Source organism: Pantherophis guttatus, chromosome 4, assembly GCF_059756535.1.
Source record: "Pantherophis guttatus breed Tessera chromosome 4, ASM5975653v1, whole genome shotgun sequence".
Lineage (NCBI taxonomy): Eukaryota > Metazoa > Chordata > Lepidosauria > Squamata > Colubridae > Pantherophis > Pantherophis guttatus.
Window position 1 is genome coordinate 152,245,227 of NC_142066.1, and position 18,263 is coordinate 152,263,489.

At 39.1% G+C, this 18,263-nt stretch overlaps 1 protein-coding gene across 5 annotated transcripts in view; it reads right to left on the bottom strand.

Annotated features, from left to right (window-relative positions):
• Positions 1–18,263, bottom strand: part of LOC117654807 (sodium channel protein type 5 subunit alpha-like) — a 391,184-nt gene that overhangs the window by 38,341 nt on the left and 334,580 nt on the right. Inside the window, exon 19 of one of the 5 annotated variants that reach the window (XM_087893102.1) lies at positions 4,446–4,568. The exons of 3 other annotated variants lie outside the window; for them this stretch is intronic. In XM_087893102.1, coding sequence (XP_087749228.1) covers positions 4,446–4,568 — 123 coding nt within the window. Of the gene's footprint in view, positions 1–3,035; positions 3,159–4,445; positions 4,569–18,263 lie in introns of all 5 variants that reach the window. One more of the 5 variants, XM_087893106.1, reaches the window with a different exon arrangement.

Sequence of the window (18,263 nt, forward strand, 5' to 3'; positions counted from 1 at the left end):
TTTTCCTGCTGATTCATTGTAATGCTGAGTCATGCTATAATTAGATAATCACTGGTTGTAAACGTATTTAAGAAAGGTACTGTAACGTATTCAGTTGATGATAAGCTACCATTGTGTGTGGAGTTGCTACCATTGTGCTATCATCAGTTGGATGGATCTGCTACCATCGTGGTTTGTGAACCAGAGTGAGTTTGTTATTCTAACCAACTACTGTTTGTGTGGTAAGAAGATTTTTGTATCACTGGACTGATTTAACTGGCAAAGACTTGGATTTGATTTAAAGACTACGAGATTGTTTTTTCACTATAAAGTAAACTTTTGATAAACCAGTTTGCACATCTCTTATTCATTGCTCTCAGCAACGTTTCTCTGTGCTCTACACTCTGCTGGTTGGTAACACAACAACAATATCCTTAACAGGCTGGCATAAAAGGGCCATCACCCTTCCCCTGCTCTACCTAAATCTTTTCAGATGTGTTAAGATTTCAGGTCCCATCATCTTCTTCCCTGTTCTGAATGACGGGAGTTGAGGCTATCAGGGTTAAGAGGTTTTAAGATAGTAGGATAATAAACGCTGGAGGAATTTGTAAAAGAGATGGAAAGAAATGGCTGACTACAAGGAGGGCATTGGATCAAGTGACAAAACACTGCCACGTTTTAATGCAATTTTGCCAGTCTGGTGTCAGTAACTGGTTGCAGAGGCTTACAGGTTAATTTGTGAAGGAAAGTTTACAAAACCTCGTGGTCAATTCCTATTTCTTAAAAATCACAAATCATAAAGAATGACAGAATAATAGAATTATTATATAATTATTCTATGGAATTATAGGTAATCAGAAAGATGACCATTTGGGCCATCATGTTAATATCCTTGCTTAGTTGTCTATGGAGATTCTCAGTCATCCAGGTTCTAATTGTCTCAAAGGTGCTTTTTTTCCCCAAAAGGCAACTGGACTGTTTTTTACTCTTCCTCAAATAAAACCCAGCCCAGTTGCCTTTTTAGAAAAAAAAAAAGCACCTTTAAAATAGATATTTAAATATTTCATCTGTCGGCATTACCTAAGTGTTGCTGATGCCAAAGCACTAACCTGCCAATATTCATACATAGATTATAATTGCTCTGTATCAGGGGTGTCAAACTCAAGGCCAATGGTGCCTCTGCTAGCGAAAACGGAGCACGTACCCCATTTTGGCTGGCAAAGTGCTGCAGGAGGCCATCCAGGCCAAAATGGGGCACAGGGGGCTGTCTGCAGCCACCCTGTTTTAGCCGGTGCTGCAGGAGGTGTCCGTCCTGTCTCTCCCCCCATCCACGCAGCTGGCCCGTGAAGGAGAACTACAATGCTAATCCGGCCCTCGAAGTAATCTAGTTTGACACTCCTGCTCTATATGCTTGACATGGGCTCCAAAGTATTTGGAGGTCAAAATTCAAAATATATACATAATGTTTTGTTTCAGGACTATTTTCTGCATATATATTTCAGGGGCTGGGTTTCTTTTAAATCAGTGGAGTAGCGGCAACTTGTTTTATGGGTTTTTTTCACTGAAGACGCTGGCTTCTTGCTGTGAGAAAATTTAACCATGAGCAACAGATACAGAAATACTGACCATGAATCAGTCTTGCTATTTAGTATTTATGTTCAGACAGTAAAGTATTAATCTGCTTTATCTCTAGATAAAGAAAGACTCAAAAATATTCTGGTCCATATCAGGAGTACAATATCATTGGAATGACTCATGTTCCTACTTTAACTCTGAGAATTTGGAGCCTTGAAGGGTGAAGGCCAGACATCAGATAGGAACTGGATATTCCCAGTGGTGACTCCCCGGTTTTTGGAAGTCTTTCCCCCAAAAAGCGTCTATCAAGAGTCTGTTCCATTATATTCCTGGAGCCAGACAAAAATGTATTTATTCTTCAACTTTCCAATCTATTTATATAGTCACATTTTATGATGTACAGATAGTCCTCGACTTAGAACCATTCATTTAGTGACCGTTCGAAGTTACAAAGGCACTGAAAAAAGTGACTTATGAGTTATGAACATTTTTCATATTTGTGTCCGTTGTAGCATCCCCATGGTCACATGATCAGAATTTGGGTATTTGGCAACTGGCATGTATTTATGACTGTTGCACTGTCCTGAAGTCCTGTGATAACTATTTATAACATTCCCAGATGGCTTCTGACAAGCAATGTCAAGAGGAGACAGTCAGATTCTCTTATGACCACATGATTCACTTAACAAACTGCAATGATTTGCTTAACAACTGTGGCAAAAAAAAGTTTGTAAAATGGGGCAAAACCTACTTAACCTTGCGTAGCAACAGAAATTTTGGGTTCAGCTGTGGTCATAAGTCAAGGACTATCTGCAGTCAGATTTTAGGATGTAACAAAGCCTTTTACCTGAGCTCATTTCAGTATTTTCCTGCTTGAGTTGTTTATCTGTTGTGTGTTTTCAATCGTAGTTTTTAGTTTCAGGTTTTTTACTGTGACGCTTATGGGCTTACGAGCCAACTTGGGGGAAAACGTTTCAAAGGGCAACGTGAAATTTTAAAAAGGAAAATTAAGAGACGGGGGAGCTGATTGGAAGTTGTCTTAATTGAGCTCTGGTTGTCAACCAGATGACAGATTCTCTGTAAACAAGACATGAACCGGGATTAGCTCAGAATGAAATCCACCGAGGACGGGATCAGTCCAAGCCAAAGATAATTCAACAAGCAAGCAGCCTAAATTTTTAGCAGCAGCAGCAGCAAGAGGAGGAGGAGGAGGAGGAGGAGGAGGAGGAGGAGGAGGAGGAGGAGGAGGAGGAGGAGGAGGAAGAGGAGGAGGAGGAGGAAAAAGAGAACTCCACTGCAGGGTACAGGATCAGCGCCAATCATTTCACATAAAGCCTGGCATGAAAAATGAGAACAGAAAGACCACAGACACACAGATGATGGAATGGAGGAAGGGCCTCACAGCATGCTGCAGGATGCTCATGGACAGAGAGGCTCTGCTGATGGGTCTTGTAGTAGTTGTTTTGAAATTGAAGTCTTACCCTCATCCCTTCAAATCGTGAGAGTGCTCTTAAAGGCCTCAGAGCTCTGAGGGTCCTAAGGGATTTAATGGGACCCATTTCGGAGTATCCAAGAGAACTAGCTATGAGGCTTATTAGTGAGACCTGAAGGGAGACACAAAACGAAGAAGTCCAAACTATTAGCAAAAGTCCTACCATTCGGCTTCTCTTCTCTGGATTTGCACCTGTAAAGATAAACCTGGTTAATTGATTGAGGAAGCAAGAACCTAAATTGGAGGGAAATGCACCATTAACTCATGGGGGAGGGGGAAGCCGCTGCTACAGAAATATTTTTTTCCAAGACACAGAGCTATTGATTTCCAATGCAAAATGAAACCTAAGAATTAGGATCTGTCAAAAGTGATAAGGATATTGATCTGGCTGCAGTTCCCATTTTCCCCTCTAGATGACCACATTGAGCTCCAAAGAATACCAACATTGGATCAAAAGAGAAAGACGAGAAATCAGAGAGACAATCAGTTCTGAAGCACAAAATTAGTTTTTCTCCGACTGAAAAGAAATAGTAGCGGCACAGTACTATCCTCATTTTGCAAAGACTATAATTTTGTACTTTCAAGATGAATGGCTTGTATATTATAAAGGATCTATCTATCTATCTATCTATCTATCTATCTATCTATCTATCTATCTATCTATCTATCTATCTATCTATCATCTATTTATCTCCATCCTATATTTCTTTCTTTCTCTCTTTCTCTCTCCTATCTCTCTCTCTCTCTCCATCTTATTTATTTATTTCTCTTTTTCTCTTTCTATCCATCCTTTCCTTCTCTCTTTTTCTCTCTCTCCTGTCTGTCTGTCTGTCTATCTAGCTATCTATCTCCAACTTATATTTCTTTCTTTCTCTCTCTCTCCATCCATCTTATTTATTTATTTATTTCTCTTTTTCTTTCTATCCATCCTTTCTTTCCCTCTTTTTTTTCTTTCTCTCTGTCTATCTATCTATCTATCTATCTATCTATCTATCTATCTATCTATCTATCTATCTATCTTCCTCTCTCTCCTCTTTTTTTCCTCCTATCTATCTATCCATCCTAACTATCTATCATCTATCCTCACACATAGACATGCACCCCCATACATTACACCCCCATACACACTCACGCATCACAAACATACATGCCCTTCACCCCCACAGCGCCTGCAACGTTGCTGTTGCCATAGAAGTTAACCTGCCTGGGAGACCCTTTCCCTGAAAAATCATACAGTTTGCGCTGACTGGAAAATGTAGCTGCCATGTTTGTTGTTCCCTGCAAAAGAGAGAGAGAGAAAGAGAGAGAGAGAGAGAAAGAGAGAGAGAGAGAGAGAGAGAAGGTGATTGTTATTTTAGAGGAACACACTGCATAGACATGGAAAGGTTTCAACCCTTACCCTTATGCTCTCAAACCGGGACAAGGCTCGGAGGGGCCTCAAAGCCCTGAGTGTTCGCAGTGATTTCATAGCAGCGAGGTGGTCATAACCGAGAATTGTAGCTATCTGGCAAATAACTGAAATCTGTGCAGATTGAATGGAATTTGAAATTATTGTTCAAGATAAGCAACAACAGGATTAAAAAAAAAAAAAGAAAGGGAAAAAAAAGACAGGGTGAAAAATGGTGACTTAGGGAAAGTTTCCGATAACCAGGATAGATTTCAATAATTTCAAAACAGCATGAATGTGGATTGTGAGTGAAGGTGGGCTATGTTTGTAATAAATATCGAATTATACTTGTAGGAAAGTCATTTCTCCTCAGCTTGCTTCTAGAAAACAAGGAAGGAAGGAAGGAAGGAAGGAAGGAAGGAAGGAAGGAAGGAAGGAAGGAAGGAAGGAAGGAAGGAAGGAAGGAAGGAAGGGTAAATTGTGCAGCAGAATTAAGTTTGGGGAGAAGGTTCTAGCTGGGATTTTTTAAAAAATTGAAAAATGGAACCATTGATGAAAAAAGAGAGGGAGATAAATCAATTCTGAACAAAATGGGAAAGGAGGGGGGGAAATGAGAATCCGAAGAGCATAGTGATCAAAAGAAGGCATCATAATCTCTCTCTAACAACTCTCTGGAAATTACATCACACGATTCCCAGCCATACCCAATAGGTGGCTACTAGCTATTCTTTGCAATCTGGAACGGTGGGCTGTGGAAATGAGTTGGTGGTAGGAAATTTTAGTTCAACATCCAGCTCTTGGCTGGGCAATTTCACAATTGCTATCACAGCAAGCAGAATGGCAATTTTTTCCTTCCTTTTCCTAGAGGTCATCTAGACCAGTGGTACTCAACCGGTGGCTCACAGACCCCGGTGGGGAGGGGGCACAATGTCATCATCACAAATTTGGTGCTTTCCAGTATTTTAAATCTTATCTTAAATCTTGGTCCGTGGCCATGGTTCATGGCTACAAATGGTATTTAAAGGGAGTCCATGGTGAAGAAAAGGTTGAGAATTACTGATCTAGTCCATTCCCATCTCAGTGCAGGGATCTACTAAACTACCAACAGGTAACCATCCAGATTCTGTTTGAAAACCAAATCATGCCTGGTTTCCAGCAAGCAGAGCCTCCCTTGGTCTAGGGCAATGTTTCTCAACCTTGGTGGCTTGAAGATGGGTGGACTTCAACTCCCAGAATCCCCCAGCCAGCAGTGCTGGCTGGGGGATTCTGGGAGTTGAAGTCCACCCATCTTCAAGCTTCCAAGGTTGAGAAACACTGGTCTAGGGAGATCATTCATCTGCTTGATGGCTGCTTACCAGCCAGAAGGCCTCCCTATTCTTCAGCCTGAAGCTTCCCCCCACCCTTTATATCTCACCTTTTAGTCTTTGTCTTCAATTGCAACAGGTGACAAGATTGCCCTCTCTTTCATAATGTTGCATGACAGTTATGAAAACCCAGCCCTTTGTTGCCATAACTCCCACACTTGCCACATTTGAGATAGCCAAATGCAGGGAAACCAGGCATGATTAGAAACTGTTGAATGACAGCAAGCATCGTTAGAGCACTGGGAGAAAAAACTAAGGTCTGCTTGATCAAGAAGGTTTTGTGAAAGCACCTGGTATTATATACTCTTACATTATGTCTATTGCAGAATCGCTGAAATATATTGGAAGAAAATGGATGCTGGAAAGTTATTATAGGGAGAAGTTTGGGGAAGGAAGGAAGGAAGGAAGGAAGGAAGGAAGGAAGGAAGGAAGGAAGGAAGGAAGGAAGGAAGGAAAAAAAGGAAGGAAAAAGGAAGGAAGGGTAGGAGGGAGGGAGGGAGAATGGGAAAAAGAAGGGAGGGAGAGAGGAAGGGATAATGGGAAAGAGGGGAAGGGACAGAGGAGAGAGGGAGGGAGGAAGGAAGGATAATGGGGAAAAGAAGGTGAAAATAGTGCTAAATGAGCTGGTAATAAGTTCATTGGTGGAACTAGAAACCATACTAATGAATTTCAACATGCTAGTTTTTCCTTCCTTCCTTCCTTCCTTCCTTTCTTCCTTCCTTCCTTCCTTCCTTCCTTCCTTCCTTCCTTCCTTCTTTCTTTCTTTCCTTTCCTTCCTCCCTCCCTCCCTCCCTCCCTCCCTCCCTCCTCTGTTCCTCTGTCTCATTTAGCATTATTTTCAGCTTTGTTTAATGAATAAGTTTTCTTTGCTTGAATCAGGAACGTAAAAGAAGACAGGCAATTATGTCTTTTCAGCGCAACATATGGAAAAGTTTGCTACTCAAGGTTGGAGAGTCAGTTCCTTTGCCAGTTCCTTGTATATCTGCCATCCTTGTATCTAAAACTTGGGGAAGGATCATAATCCAGTTAACTGGCTGGGATGGGGTGGGGGATTCAAATGATGAAGTGCAAAGAAGAAAGTAGAAGGAATGTTCACCTACCCTTATTTTCATACAACCCTGATCAATTTTTTTTTTTTAAAAAGTAATGTAAGTTGCCTTATACCACATCATACAATCTGTCCATTTAACATGGGAATTCCCACCATTTTTGGTTCAGTAGACACATTTAAATTTTTGAAAATGTTTCATAGGCATGCATACAAATCAGCTACCATAAAGGTCAGTCATAAAACATCAATTTCTCTAAAAAGCAAAATTGGTCAGATTATCCCGACATCTCCTCCACCTTGACAAGACCTCATTGGGGTACCTACAGGTTCTCTATGACTTTTGGGGGGCTTTTACTCCCCTTTCTAAGCAAAGCACCAACAATAGCATTGATTTTTATTTAAATTCCTAAATTTCCATGTCTTTAGGTATTCTTGGGAATAAAGATCATGTCTAGGATTGGTGCATCGCTTTGCAGTACTTCTTTTCCCTTTGTCTTCCTATTTAAAAATTGGTGGACATCCTGCAAAATGTAATAATGAATAATGAAGCTAAGCTGATTGCTCAGATACTGATCAATTTGGTGAACCCTAATAAGATTCTCTTTCGCTTATTGGTATCATTATTATGGTTATTATTAGTTTGTTATTTTGTAGGTTCACTGAGAGCTCATGCATCGGAGACAAATTCCTTGGTGTCTAATCACATTTGGCCAAGTATTATATTCCATTCTGTTTGGTTTCCTTCCCTTCCATTATATTCATTTAGTGACTGTTCAAAGTTATGACATCACTGAAAAGAGTGATTTATGACAATTTTTCACACTTACAACAGTGGTGAAATGTAAAATTTGTTACTACCGGTTCTTTGGGCGTGGCTTAATGGGGGGGGGGTAATGTGACTGGGTGGGCATGGCCAACCTTTTTTTTTTTTTTACTTTTAAAAGCATTTTTTAAAATGCTTTAAAATGCTCTTCGGCCAAAGAGACTGTAAACAAATGCTTTTAAAAGCCTCTGACGATCCCAGCTGAGTTGCCTGATCATCAGAGGCTTTTGCCTCTGATGATCAGGCAACTCAGCTGGGATCGTCAGAGGCTTTTAAAAGCATTTTTTTCTACAACCTCTTCGACCAAAGAGGTTGTAGAAAAAATGCTTTTAAAAGCCTCTGAGAATTCCAGCTGAGCTACGGGATCATCAGAGGGTTTTTTTTTTTTTTACTTTTAAAAGCATTTTAAATGACTGAAGAGGTTGTAGAAAAAATGCTTTTAAAAGTCAAAATAAACAGCCTCTGAGGATTGCGAAGCTCAGCTGGGCATTGGCGGCGGGGGGGGGGGGAGGGGCAGGGATTTTTGCTATCGGTTCTCTGAACCACCCGTCGCCAATGCTACCGAATCGGGCGATCCTATCTGAACCGGGAGCATTTCACCCCTGATTTATGACTGTTGCAGCATCCCCATGGTCACTTGATCAAAATTTGGTTGCGTAGTAACTGGTTTATATTTATGACGGTTGCCATATCCCAGGGTCATGTGATCCCCTTTTGTGACCTCCTGATAAGCAAAGTCAATGGGAAAGCCAGATTCACTTAACAATTGTGTTACTAACTTAACAATTTCAGAAATCAACTATGGTAATAAAGGTCATAAAATGGGGAAAATCCACTTAACAACTGTCTCATTTAGCAATCGAAACTTTAGGTTCAATTGTGGTTGCAAGTTGAGAACCACATCCTATCCTATCCTATCCTATCCTATCCTATCCTATCCTATCCTATCCTATCCTATCCTATCCTATCCTATCCTAGTCCAGATTTTATCTATTCCATTCCAAGCTTCTATAAAACATTAGGATCCTGAAGAATACATTGAATCAGTTTGTTAAGATCTTGTTAACAAGACTTGCTGTAGTCTTTTTCCTTTTCTTTCTTTTTTTCCTTGGACTCAAGTCCTTTTTGAATGAAGAAAATGGCTGCTCCGACAATTGCTACTTCAAAATGCAGCGGTCATGTTACTGCCTTCCTGACAGATTTCTACTATATTTATTCTAAGAATTCATTATAAAGGATTGCATTATCGGGAAGGCCTTGAAAAACAAGACATTTTCCATGGGTCAAAACAACCTATCTACATCTACCGATTTTGAAAGTATTTCATTTCTCCTTGATAAATTATGTTTCTAAGAGAAATTCAAACAACACAAGTCTTGTGTTGTGTTGGCTTGAATCAACGTGACCTGAGATTATTTTTTTTTAAAGAAATAGGCAGATTTCAAAACGCATACTGACTGTCTTGAGCAAGTAGAGAAAAATGAATATCTGTGCTTTTCAATGAGACTTTCATCCACCCACTTCCCCTTTGACTGACTCAAAATAAATTGTTAAGACTGGCTTCTTTTGGTGAATTTATTTGATCCCTTCTCTTCCTCTGAATGTCATACTCATAATCTCCTCTTGCTGAAATGTCTTTCTATGGAAGTCTCCATAGAACAGATCTTCTGAGATCCCCAAAATGAAGCTGGGAGTTTTAGCTCTTTTCTTAAGGATAGAAGTCCCCTATACTTACAGAACTTGTTTTATAACACTGGAGAAACCAATGAGTTTAGTCTACTGAGAAATAAAATTAGTTATTCAAGATGGCCAAGGTCATTACTTAAGTATAACATTCCTTTCTGATTCCAACTCTGTTATTCTTTTATTCTTCCTTGGCTTCTATATCTGATTACATTTTCTTTCTGACCTAAACTTACTTAAGTGGCAATGTTACACTTAGACATTATGAGACAAAAAAAGTAGGTGGCAATTGTTTCTTCTAGCACACTCATTGTGAAAAAAAAGGTTGGAGGCCAAACATAGATTAGTGTAATGGTTGGCCATAGAAACATAAAATCGCTAGAATTAAAAAATGTTATTGCGGTTATTAAATCCAAACCCTTTGCTTAGTTCAGCAACCATAATTAACTATCCCCAAAAACTGTTTATCCAGTCTTCCCTTGAATACATGAAGGAGATCCCACCCACCTTGATGGTTAATTATCACTATCCAATCACTGTTTCATATACTACAGGTAGTCCTCGACTTACAACCATTTGTTTAATGACTATTCAAAGTTATGGCATTAAAAAGACTGACTTATGACCGTTCTTCACATTTACGACCACTGCAGCATCCCCATAGTCACGTGATCAAATTTCAGATACTTGGCAACTGACTCATATTTATGACAGTTTCACTGTCTGAGGGTCATTTGATCCCCTTTTGAAAAGCAAAGTCAATGGGGAAGCCAGATTCACTTTACTACTTTATTAACTTAACAAGCACAGTGACTCACTTAACAACGGTGGCAAGAAAGATTGCAAAATGGGGTAAAATTCTCAGTTAGCAACAGAAATTCTGGGCTGAATTGTGGTCGTACATCAAGGACTACCTGTATTTCATGTTCCTTCATATCCATATCCATATTTATATTTCTATCAAGGAAGCACCAAGAACACTCTTAATCACTTTATATACAAGAGCAAGTCACTTTTATATAAGCAGAAAGCAATCCCCATTCCCTTCTAGCACTGAGAATGTTACCTAGCTGGGTAATGAAATGTTTGCAAGAAAACAACCAAGTTCAGAGATCACCTAGGACTCCACTTGTTCCACTAACCAAAGTCTTCCTTCCTGTTCTTTGACTTTTCTTTTCTTCTCTATAAATTCTTCTTCAAATGTGTGTCTAGAAGTGGTCACGGTGTTTGATGTTGAGGTTTTTCAGAACCAAGAGAAATGGTTACGTCTTGTGACTTAGAAATTACATACATGATTATGAGGCCTAAAATTGCAATTGCTTTTTTTTTTTGTAGCTGCACCACCCCTGCTGCCTTATATTCAGCTTCTAATTGGCTCCTGTTCCAAGACCTTTTACACAAAATTGTTAAAAAGCCAGCAACCCTTCTATACAAGTCCATTTCATTTCTATTTCTAAGTCAAGGACTTTGCAATTGATAAATGTGATTCAGTAATTTCCAGTCCATTTCTTTAACTTATCAAGATCACTTTGAATTATGTCATATGTCCTAGACATTACTGGCTGTTAAAGCCACTCAACAGTAGGAAGCATAATTTGGGTGGTTAAGTTCGAGGTGACAGGTTGCATAATTCCTATTTCTCCTAGGCACAGCACTAGGAAGCCATTCAATCCTTATGCAACACTCATTAGTTCCCTATTTATTTCTGAAGTTGTTTTTTTTACTTTAGCAATCAAGAGCAAATTTTTTATAAGTGTGGCATTTGGACAAACTAGAGTAGTTCCATCAGCATTCAACACCCCAGTTATTGACAGTTATTAGTAAGATAATAATACTAGTGTGATATATAAAAATAGAAATATGAAATATAAATAAATAATAAATATTAACAGTTGTCCTATTTCTTTTGGTCTGCTTCAACAAATGAAGCACCACTTGGATGATTGGACAAGAGAACAACATAAGGAAAAACTCAGGACCTTGACCTGGAAAAGCTGATTTATTAGATTTTTTTAAAATCCTGCCTTTATAAAGTAACTCTAGGTGGTACTCTTTCTTATCTTCCTCATGACAACAATCCTATGAAGTGGATTGGGCTGGGAGAGAGTAATTAGCCCAAAGTTTTTCAGTGGGTTTTCATGGCTGAAGCAGGATTAGAACTCAGTCTCCTTGTAATTGGCCCAAAACCACCTAGTCCTTTTTCATGCCTGAGGCGGGATTGGAACTCACGGTCTCCTGGTGATTGTCCCAAAGTCACCTAGCCCACTTTCATAACTAAAGTAGGACTAGAACTCACAGTCTCCTGGTTTCTAGCCTGATAGCTAATAAACCAAGCTGGCTTATAATGGAAGGGGAAAGTATTGGTTGCAAAGAAGTTTTTTCTCCCTCCTCTTTCAATTCCTCTCCATATTCATCTTTTCGACATAGGTGTACTTGACCACAAGTTGCCAATTCTGAGCTAGAAATTCACTTCAGTCATGTAAATACACCACAGATCTATCTGTGAAATTCAGCATCCCATCCCATTCTATGTCCAAACCAATGATGTCATCCTTTCATTAAGCAGTATTTTAACAGATCTGAGGAAGAGGGAAATTCATAAAGTAAAATGCATTGTGCAAGTTACGAAAGGAAAGCAGTCCAAACCTATCAATTAAATTAAAGCAAAGAGTATCATTGCTACTAGCTGTGACAAAGAATCAACGCAGAATGTAAATGTTGAAAATTGCTACTGTCTTAAGCACTTTTCTTGAAGGGCATCAGATTTTGTTAAATCACATGTTAACAACAATTTGGCAGGAAATACAAATTGTCAAAAGGCTAATTAGTCAACTCTTCTTTTCATGTCACTGTGAATGTGTTTGTTTAGTGGCAAAGCCATGGTACTTAAAACAATCTATTTTGTGCCTCCTCCTCCCACCTCATTTTATTGTGGATCCTAATTGTGATCCTACAAAATTTAGAGCTGATTGATCTGGGCTGCAGCACTCCAGGAAACCACTGGAGGGAAGAAGTGGTTCCCTATAAAGAAAGCCTACCAATAAAGGAGAATATTTGTAGCTCAGTGTTAAAATGAGGACTCCTTGGTGGTCTCCGAGCTTGGCTGTTTTCTTGCAAAAGTTTCATTACACAACTAGATAGCATCATCAGTGCTAGTCGGGAGTGGGGTTTGCTCTCAATTTATATTCAGGACAGGTTAAGCCACTAGAATATAAACTGAGAGCAAACCCCACTCCTACTAGCACTGATGATGTTATGTACTTAGGTAATGAAATGTCTACAAGAAAACAACCAAGCTCAGAGACCACCAAGGACACCACAGAAAGCCCTAATTTGGGGTTAATTCCAGGAAAGTGCAATGCTGCTTTCACCATTTGCCCAATACCTGTGGTACTCTCTCCCCAGTGACAGCTGTCCCAATGGTGCCTGCTCAGCCAAAAGTCTGATAACCACTGTGGTGATAGAATAGAATAACACTGTTTGTCCTATATTTGGGGGTTTGGAGATGGCTCTCAAAAAGGGCCAGATCCTGGGTTCAGAAGCTAAGCAAGTCAGACCTGGTTATTGTTTGGATGAGAGACCACCAAGAGATCCCAAGGCTATAAACTAGATTGGAAAGTGGAAGAAAACATCTCCCACCCACCCCCAAAAAAGTCAAGAAAACAATTTCCACATGTTGCCAGGAAAGTTACACAAACATGTGTATGAAATCACCAGGAATCAAAATTAATTTGAAAGAGACTTTCTTCTCTTTATCTACTTTCTGAGTCTAGCCAAGGTCATGAAGGTTCCCTGAGACCAGCAGGGAACATAAAATAAAATGCCACCTTTGGGGTTTTATAGAAGTCTACAATTAGATTATTCTCGCTTTAGCTAATTTCATAAAGTTAAGCAAATTTGGTCCAAGGCTGTTTAGTCAAAGGAGGCAAGGGCAAAACTCCTTTGTATTGTTGCAAAGAAAGCAACAGGAATATATCCGTCGAGACATCCAAGTTGGTGCTTGAAACAAAGCAGAATGTATAAATTAAATTTCCTATCAACAGAAGAGAAGATTTGTAGCTCAGGGTTGAACTGTAAGGTCCCGATGCTCTCTGACCTTGGTTATTTTCTTGCAGACATGGCATTACCAAAGTAGATAACATCATTAGTGCTAGTAAAGGAATAGAGTTTGCTCTCTTTTTATATACGTGGCTTGTCCTGTCAGTGCTGGTGGAAGTGGATTTGGTGGTTCCTTGATTTGCCTGTTGCTTATTGATGACTTACTTACTTTATTGTCTGAGTAGATAGTTTCTTGTTTGCTTCTTGATTGTTGGCCTAGTATTAATCTTAGTATTAATCTCTGTTTATCTGGATGTTGATTGCTGATGAGGAGACTTTTTGGTCTTTTTGTTTTCTTTTTACTTTCCTGTTGCTTTCAAATGGTACGAAGATGTTGTTTACCTCTATGTGCCAGTTGATGGCTAATTCTCCTATTCCACCCTCCGCCCCCCCAAAAAACCTCACAAGACCTGGGAAAACTGCACTGATGATAATGAAAATTTTTGCTACTGAATTTTGAGGGAGTGATTGGGGATGGGGGTTAAATTAAAATTAAACTGGCAAGGACAACAATGCAATCTAAAAAAACTTGCCCTTTCTATATGTTTGTGCTCTGCACAATGCACATTAAAAATGGATGGGGCTTCAGTTGTACCCATTATCTTGATAGTTTGCATTTCCCTCCACCTTGTAGAAATGCCTTTGATTGGAGGATTGCTACAGTGCAGGGATCTCCAAATTTGACAACTCTATGACTTGTGGAGTTCAACTCCCAGAGTTCCCAGCCAGCATGGGTGGCTGCGGAATTCTGGGAGTTGAAGTCCACAAGTCTTAAAGTTGCCAAATTTGGAGACACATGTTATAGGTGCTTCTAAAATTGCCTGGAAGGAAAATTCAAGACCTGTAGGTTGCTCACTCCTGTCCTAGAACTGCAATGAATAACAATCTTTACATTGATCTGATTAATTTCATTTTTGGAAGCATTCCTACTCCCTACCTTCCCCTAAATAAATTTGGGAAGTCATCTCAGTCAATATTTAGCCACCATAATATAACTCCTCATTCATTCAATTAACTTTTAAATCATAAAAACGGTGCTTGTTCTTATCATTTTAATTGGCTGCTGGTCTGATTTTATTTGATCTGATAATTATTTTTAAATAATGGTTATTTCATTACTTTTAAAATCCTGAAAGCTCTTTTTTTTTAGACCATATGTTCAAAGGAGTGTAGTTTGCTTTTGTGGTCATCACAAACCACTTTGTTGCTAGAAAATGGACTTGGTGGGAAGAAAAATAGGATACCAAAAGATCTGAAACGATGATATGGCATTTTAAATTTTCTGGCTCCGAACTGTGCCAATAATAGTTCAAATTCACTAGGTCTAGAATAAAATAGGATCTGTTCACAAGTGATTTGTCAAGCATCAGAAATTGTACCAAAGAAGAGAATCTATGTAGCTCAGGGTTGTGGGATCCTTAGTGCTCTCTGAATTTGGTTGTTTTCTTGCAGACATTTTGTTACCAAGCTATGTAATATGATCAACACTACCAATAGAGTGAGGTTTGCAGAGAGGAGGAGGAGGTTTTTGTTTTGTTTTGTTGAAATTCATCCAGTTCTATCCGGATTGTGCGATCCGGTAGGGCAGACTAAGTGAAGCCCCGCCCACCCACACGGACATCATGATGTCCCTTTTTTGTGATGATTTTCAGCCTCTGTGCATGTGCAGAAGGCTTTACGCTGCACACACACATTTGCGAACTGGTAGGGAAGGTAAGTTAATTTCACCCCTGAGGAGGAGGAGGAAGACTATGCAGCCCTTGGTGCTCTCTGAGCTTCATTTTTTTCTTGCAGACATTTCTTTATCAAACTAGGTAATATCATCAGTGTTATAAGGAAGCAGAGTTTGTTCTCTGTTTATATACAAGTGGTTTGCCCTGTCAATATTGGTGGGAATTGTTATTTTCAGTAGTTCCTTGCTGTTCTTTACCATTTGATTGTTTGAGTAGTTTCTTAATTGGAGTATTGTTTCCTTCCTGATTATTGATCTAGTATTAATCTTAGTGTTAATCTCTGTTTATATGGGTGTTATTGCTGGTGAGGAGGTGTTTTGTTCTTTTTGTTTCTTTTTTATCTTTTTAATGGTATGTAGATGTTGTTTATGTCTATTTTATTTATTTATTAAATTTTTATACCGCCCCCTCTCCCGAAGGACTCGGGGCGGTGAACAGCCAAAATTAAAAACACATAATACAAATATTAAAATACTTTAAAACGAAATTAAATCTTTGGCTTCCCCAATTTAAAACCCCTTACCCATAAAATTTCCCAATTAAAAGATTTTTAACCCATGTCTATGTGTCTATGGATGGCCAATTTGTCAGAGGGCCAGACTTCAAGGAATTCTATAGCATTTCTGGACTTGCTTGGGCTAAGATGCTCAGAATTTCCCAGTTGAAGAAAGATGTTGAGACTCTAGAAAGAGCGCAGATAAGAACAACTAGATGATAAGGGGACTGGAGACTAAAATGTATGAAAAACAGTTACAGGAATTGGCTATGTCTAGTTTAATGAAAAGAAGGACTAGGGATGACATGGTAGCAATCTTCCAAAATCTAAGGGGCTGCCACAGAGAAGAGGGGGGGTCAACCTATTTTCCAAAGGCAGGACAGAAAGCAATGGATGGAAACCAATTCAAAGGGAGAAACAACCTAGAACTAAGGAGAAATTTCCTGACAGCTAGAACAATCAATCAGTGGAAAATTTGCCTCCAAAGGTTCTGGATGCTCCAACACTAGAAGTTTTTAAGAAGAGATGGACAGCCATTTGTCTGAAATGTAAAGGGTTTCCTGCCTGAGCAGGGGGTTGGACTAGAAGACCTCCACGGTCCCTTCCAACTCTGTTATTTTGTAGCCTATTCTGTTCATTCTGTCTCTGTGTTGTGCATTTAGGGAGTTTCCATATCTTGGGTTTACACACAAAACTGCCCTCTCGTTAGAAGGAAAAAGTAGGGCGGGCAGATCACTCTCTGTGTCTTACCAAATTCTCTAAGTCTCTCTTAGAGCCCTCTCCAAAGGCACAGTATTAGAGTAGATACATCATTACTGTTCCATTTGATGGCTCGTTTTCCTGGAAGCACTCTGCAATTTCCCCCACCTACTCCTTTTTATAAAGATGAGTAGGAAATTCAATACCTTTTCAAAAGAAACTTTAAAACAGCTCCACAAAAGAAAAGCATAAAAAAAAGAGACATGCTTTGAATTTGGCTAGAGCTCTTTGAGAATAACTGATTATAGCAGATTGCCCAATTACCGCTCAGGCCACACAAACTGCATCTTGCTAATCAACTGGAGAAAGAAAATACAGAAAACAATTAAAGTCATTTCATGCCATCAATATATTTACTCCATATGGCAGCTTCATTTTGAAGATGATGTGGCAGACGGCTGGCACTCAATTGGGTTTCTGAATACGATGTTGCTAACTTGGTATCTACTCAAATGCTCTGCCAAGGGTTACCTCTTTTTCTTGGCTTCCTCTTATAGGTATTTTCTGAAATCTGTATGACAGGCAAGTGTTAGAAATTCTTATTTGGGTCTTTCCTCTATAATAAGCTGAAGTGTTATGAATTTAAAGTAGACACCCTGAAAGGGATATACAGTTGATCAGGATTCTGATAACTCTGGCAATTGTTCTAAAGATTCTTAAGTTGAAATAACAAATAAAATTCAGGTCTTAGCAAGAGTTGTGGAAACATTGATAAAGAAACCACAAGTTTCTTTGCAGTTGAACATGTGATCATAATCATAAGATGCGTGCACAAGAATTTTTGTTACACCTGTACTTTATCGCTTATATGCTATGTTCCTGTTATGTAATTAAGTGGAAATAAGAAAATTACAGTTAGTCCTCCACTTACAAACAGTTCATTTAGTGAACGTTCAAATTTACAACAGTACTGAAAAAAGTGACTTAGGACCATTTTTCACACTTATGACTGTTGCAGCCTCCTCATGGTCATGGGATCAAAATTCAGATGCTTGGCAACTGATTCATATTTATGATGGTTGCTGTGTCCTGGGGTCATGCAATTCCCTTTTGCAACCTTCCGACAAGTAAGATCAATAGGGAAGCCAGATTTACTTAACATCTTAACAACCTCAGTGTTTCACTTAATAAGTGTGATTTGCTGCAGCAAAAAAGGTCCTGAAATTGACCTTAACAACTTAACAACTGCATTGCTTAGTAATGAAAATTCCAGTCATAAATCAAGGACTACCTACTATATAATTTTTTTTTGCAAAGGATGGCCAAAATTTTCCTACATTCATTTACATCACAAAAGTAACTTTTGTTAAACGAGCTAATCTAACTTGCATTTCCTGAATTCAAATATGGACTTAAATTTTCTCTACCTAAACAACTAACAGAAATCAGAGGACACCCTGTCTTGTCCTGCCTGCTGTGACTGGTGTCATTTTCCCTTCCTGCCTTGGTTGTGCCTACACAACCAATAATATACCTCCTTTACATAGCTTTTCCCCGTTATTCTTCCCTTTTTGCAGGAGAGGCAAAATCTGTGATGTTTTAGAGTCCATTATCAAAGCGCATCTTCAGGGATTCTCTCCTGGACAAAAATAGACTTTGTTTGATGGATTACTGTAGCTTCTCTGTTGCCCAGCTTTACAAGAAGAATTGGCTTCAGTAATTCAAAGAGATGAAATGGTTTTGGCTCCCTGCATACCTGAATCAAAGATCTGATTGGGCTAAAACAAGAGGGGGAAGGGAAGGGAGGAGGCTGCAAGGGTTAATTTAAAAGGAAAATTGGTTTTCCTTCTAAATTGCTTTTAGCATTCAGAAGCAAACATTAC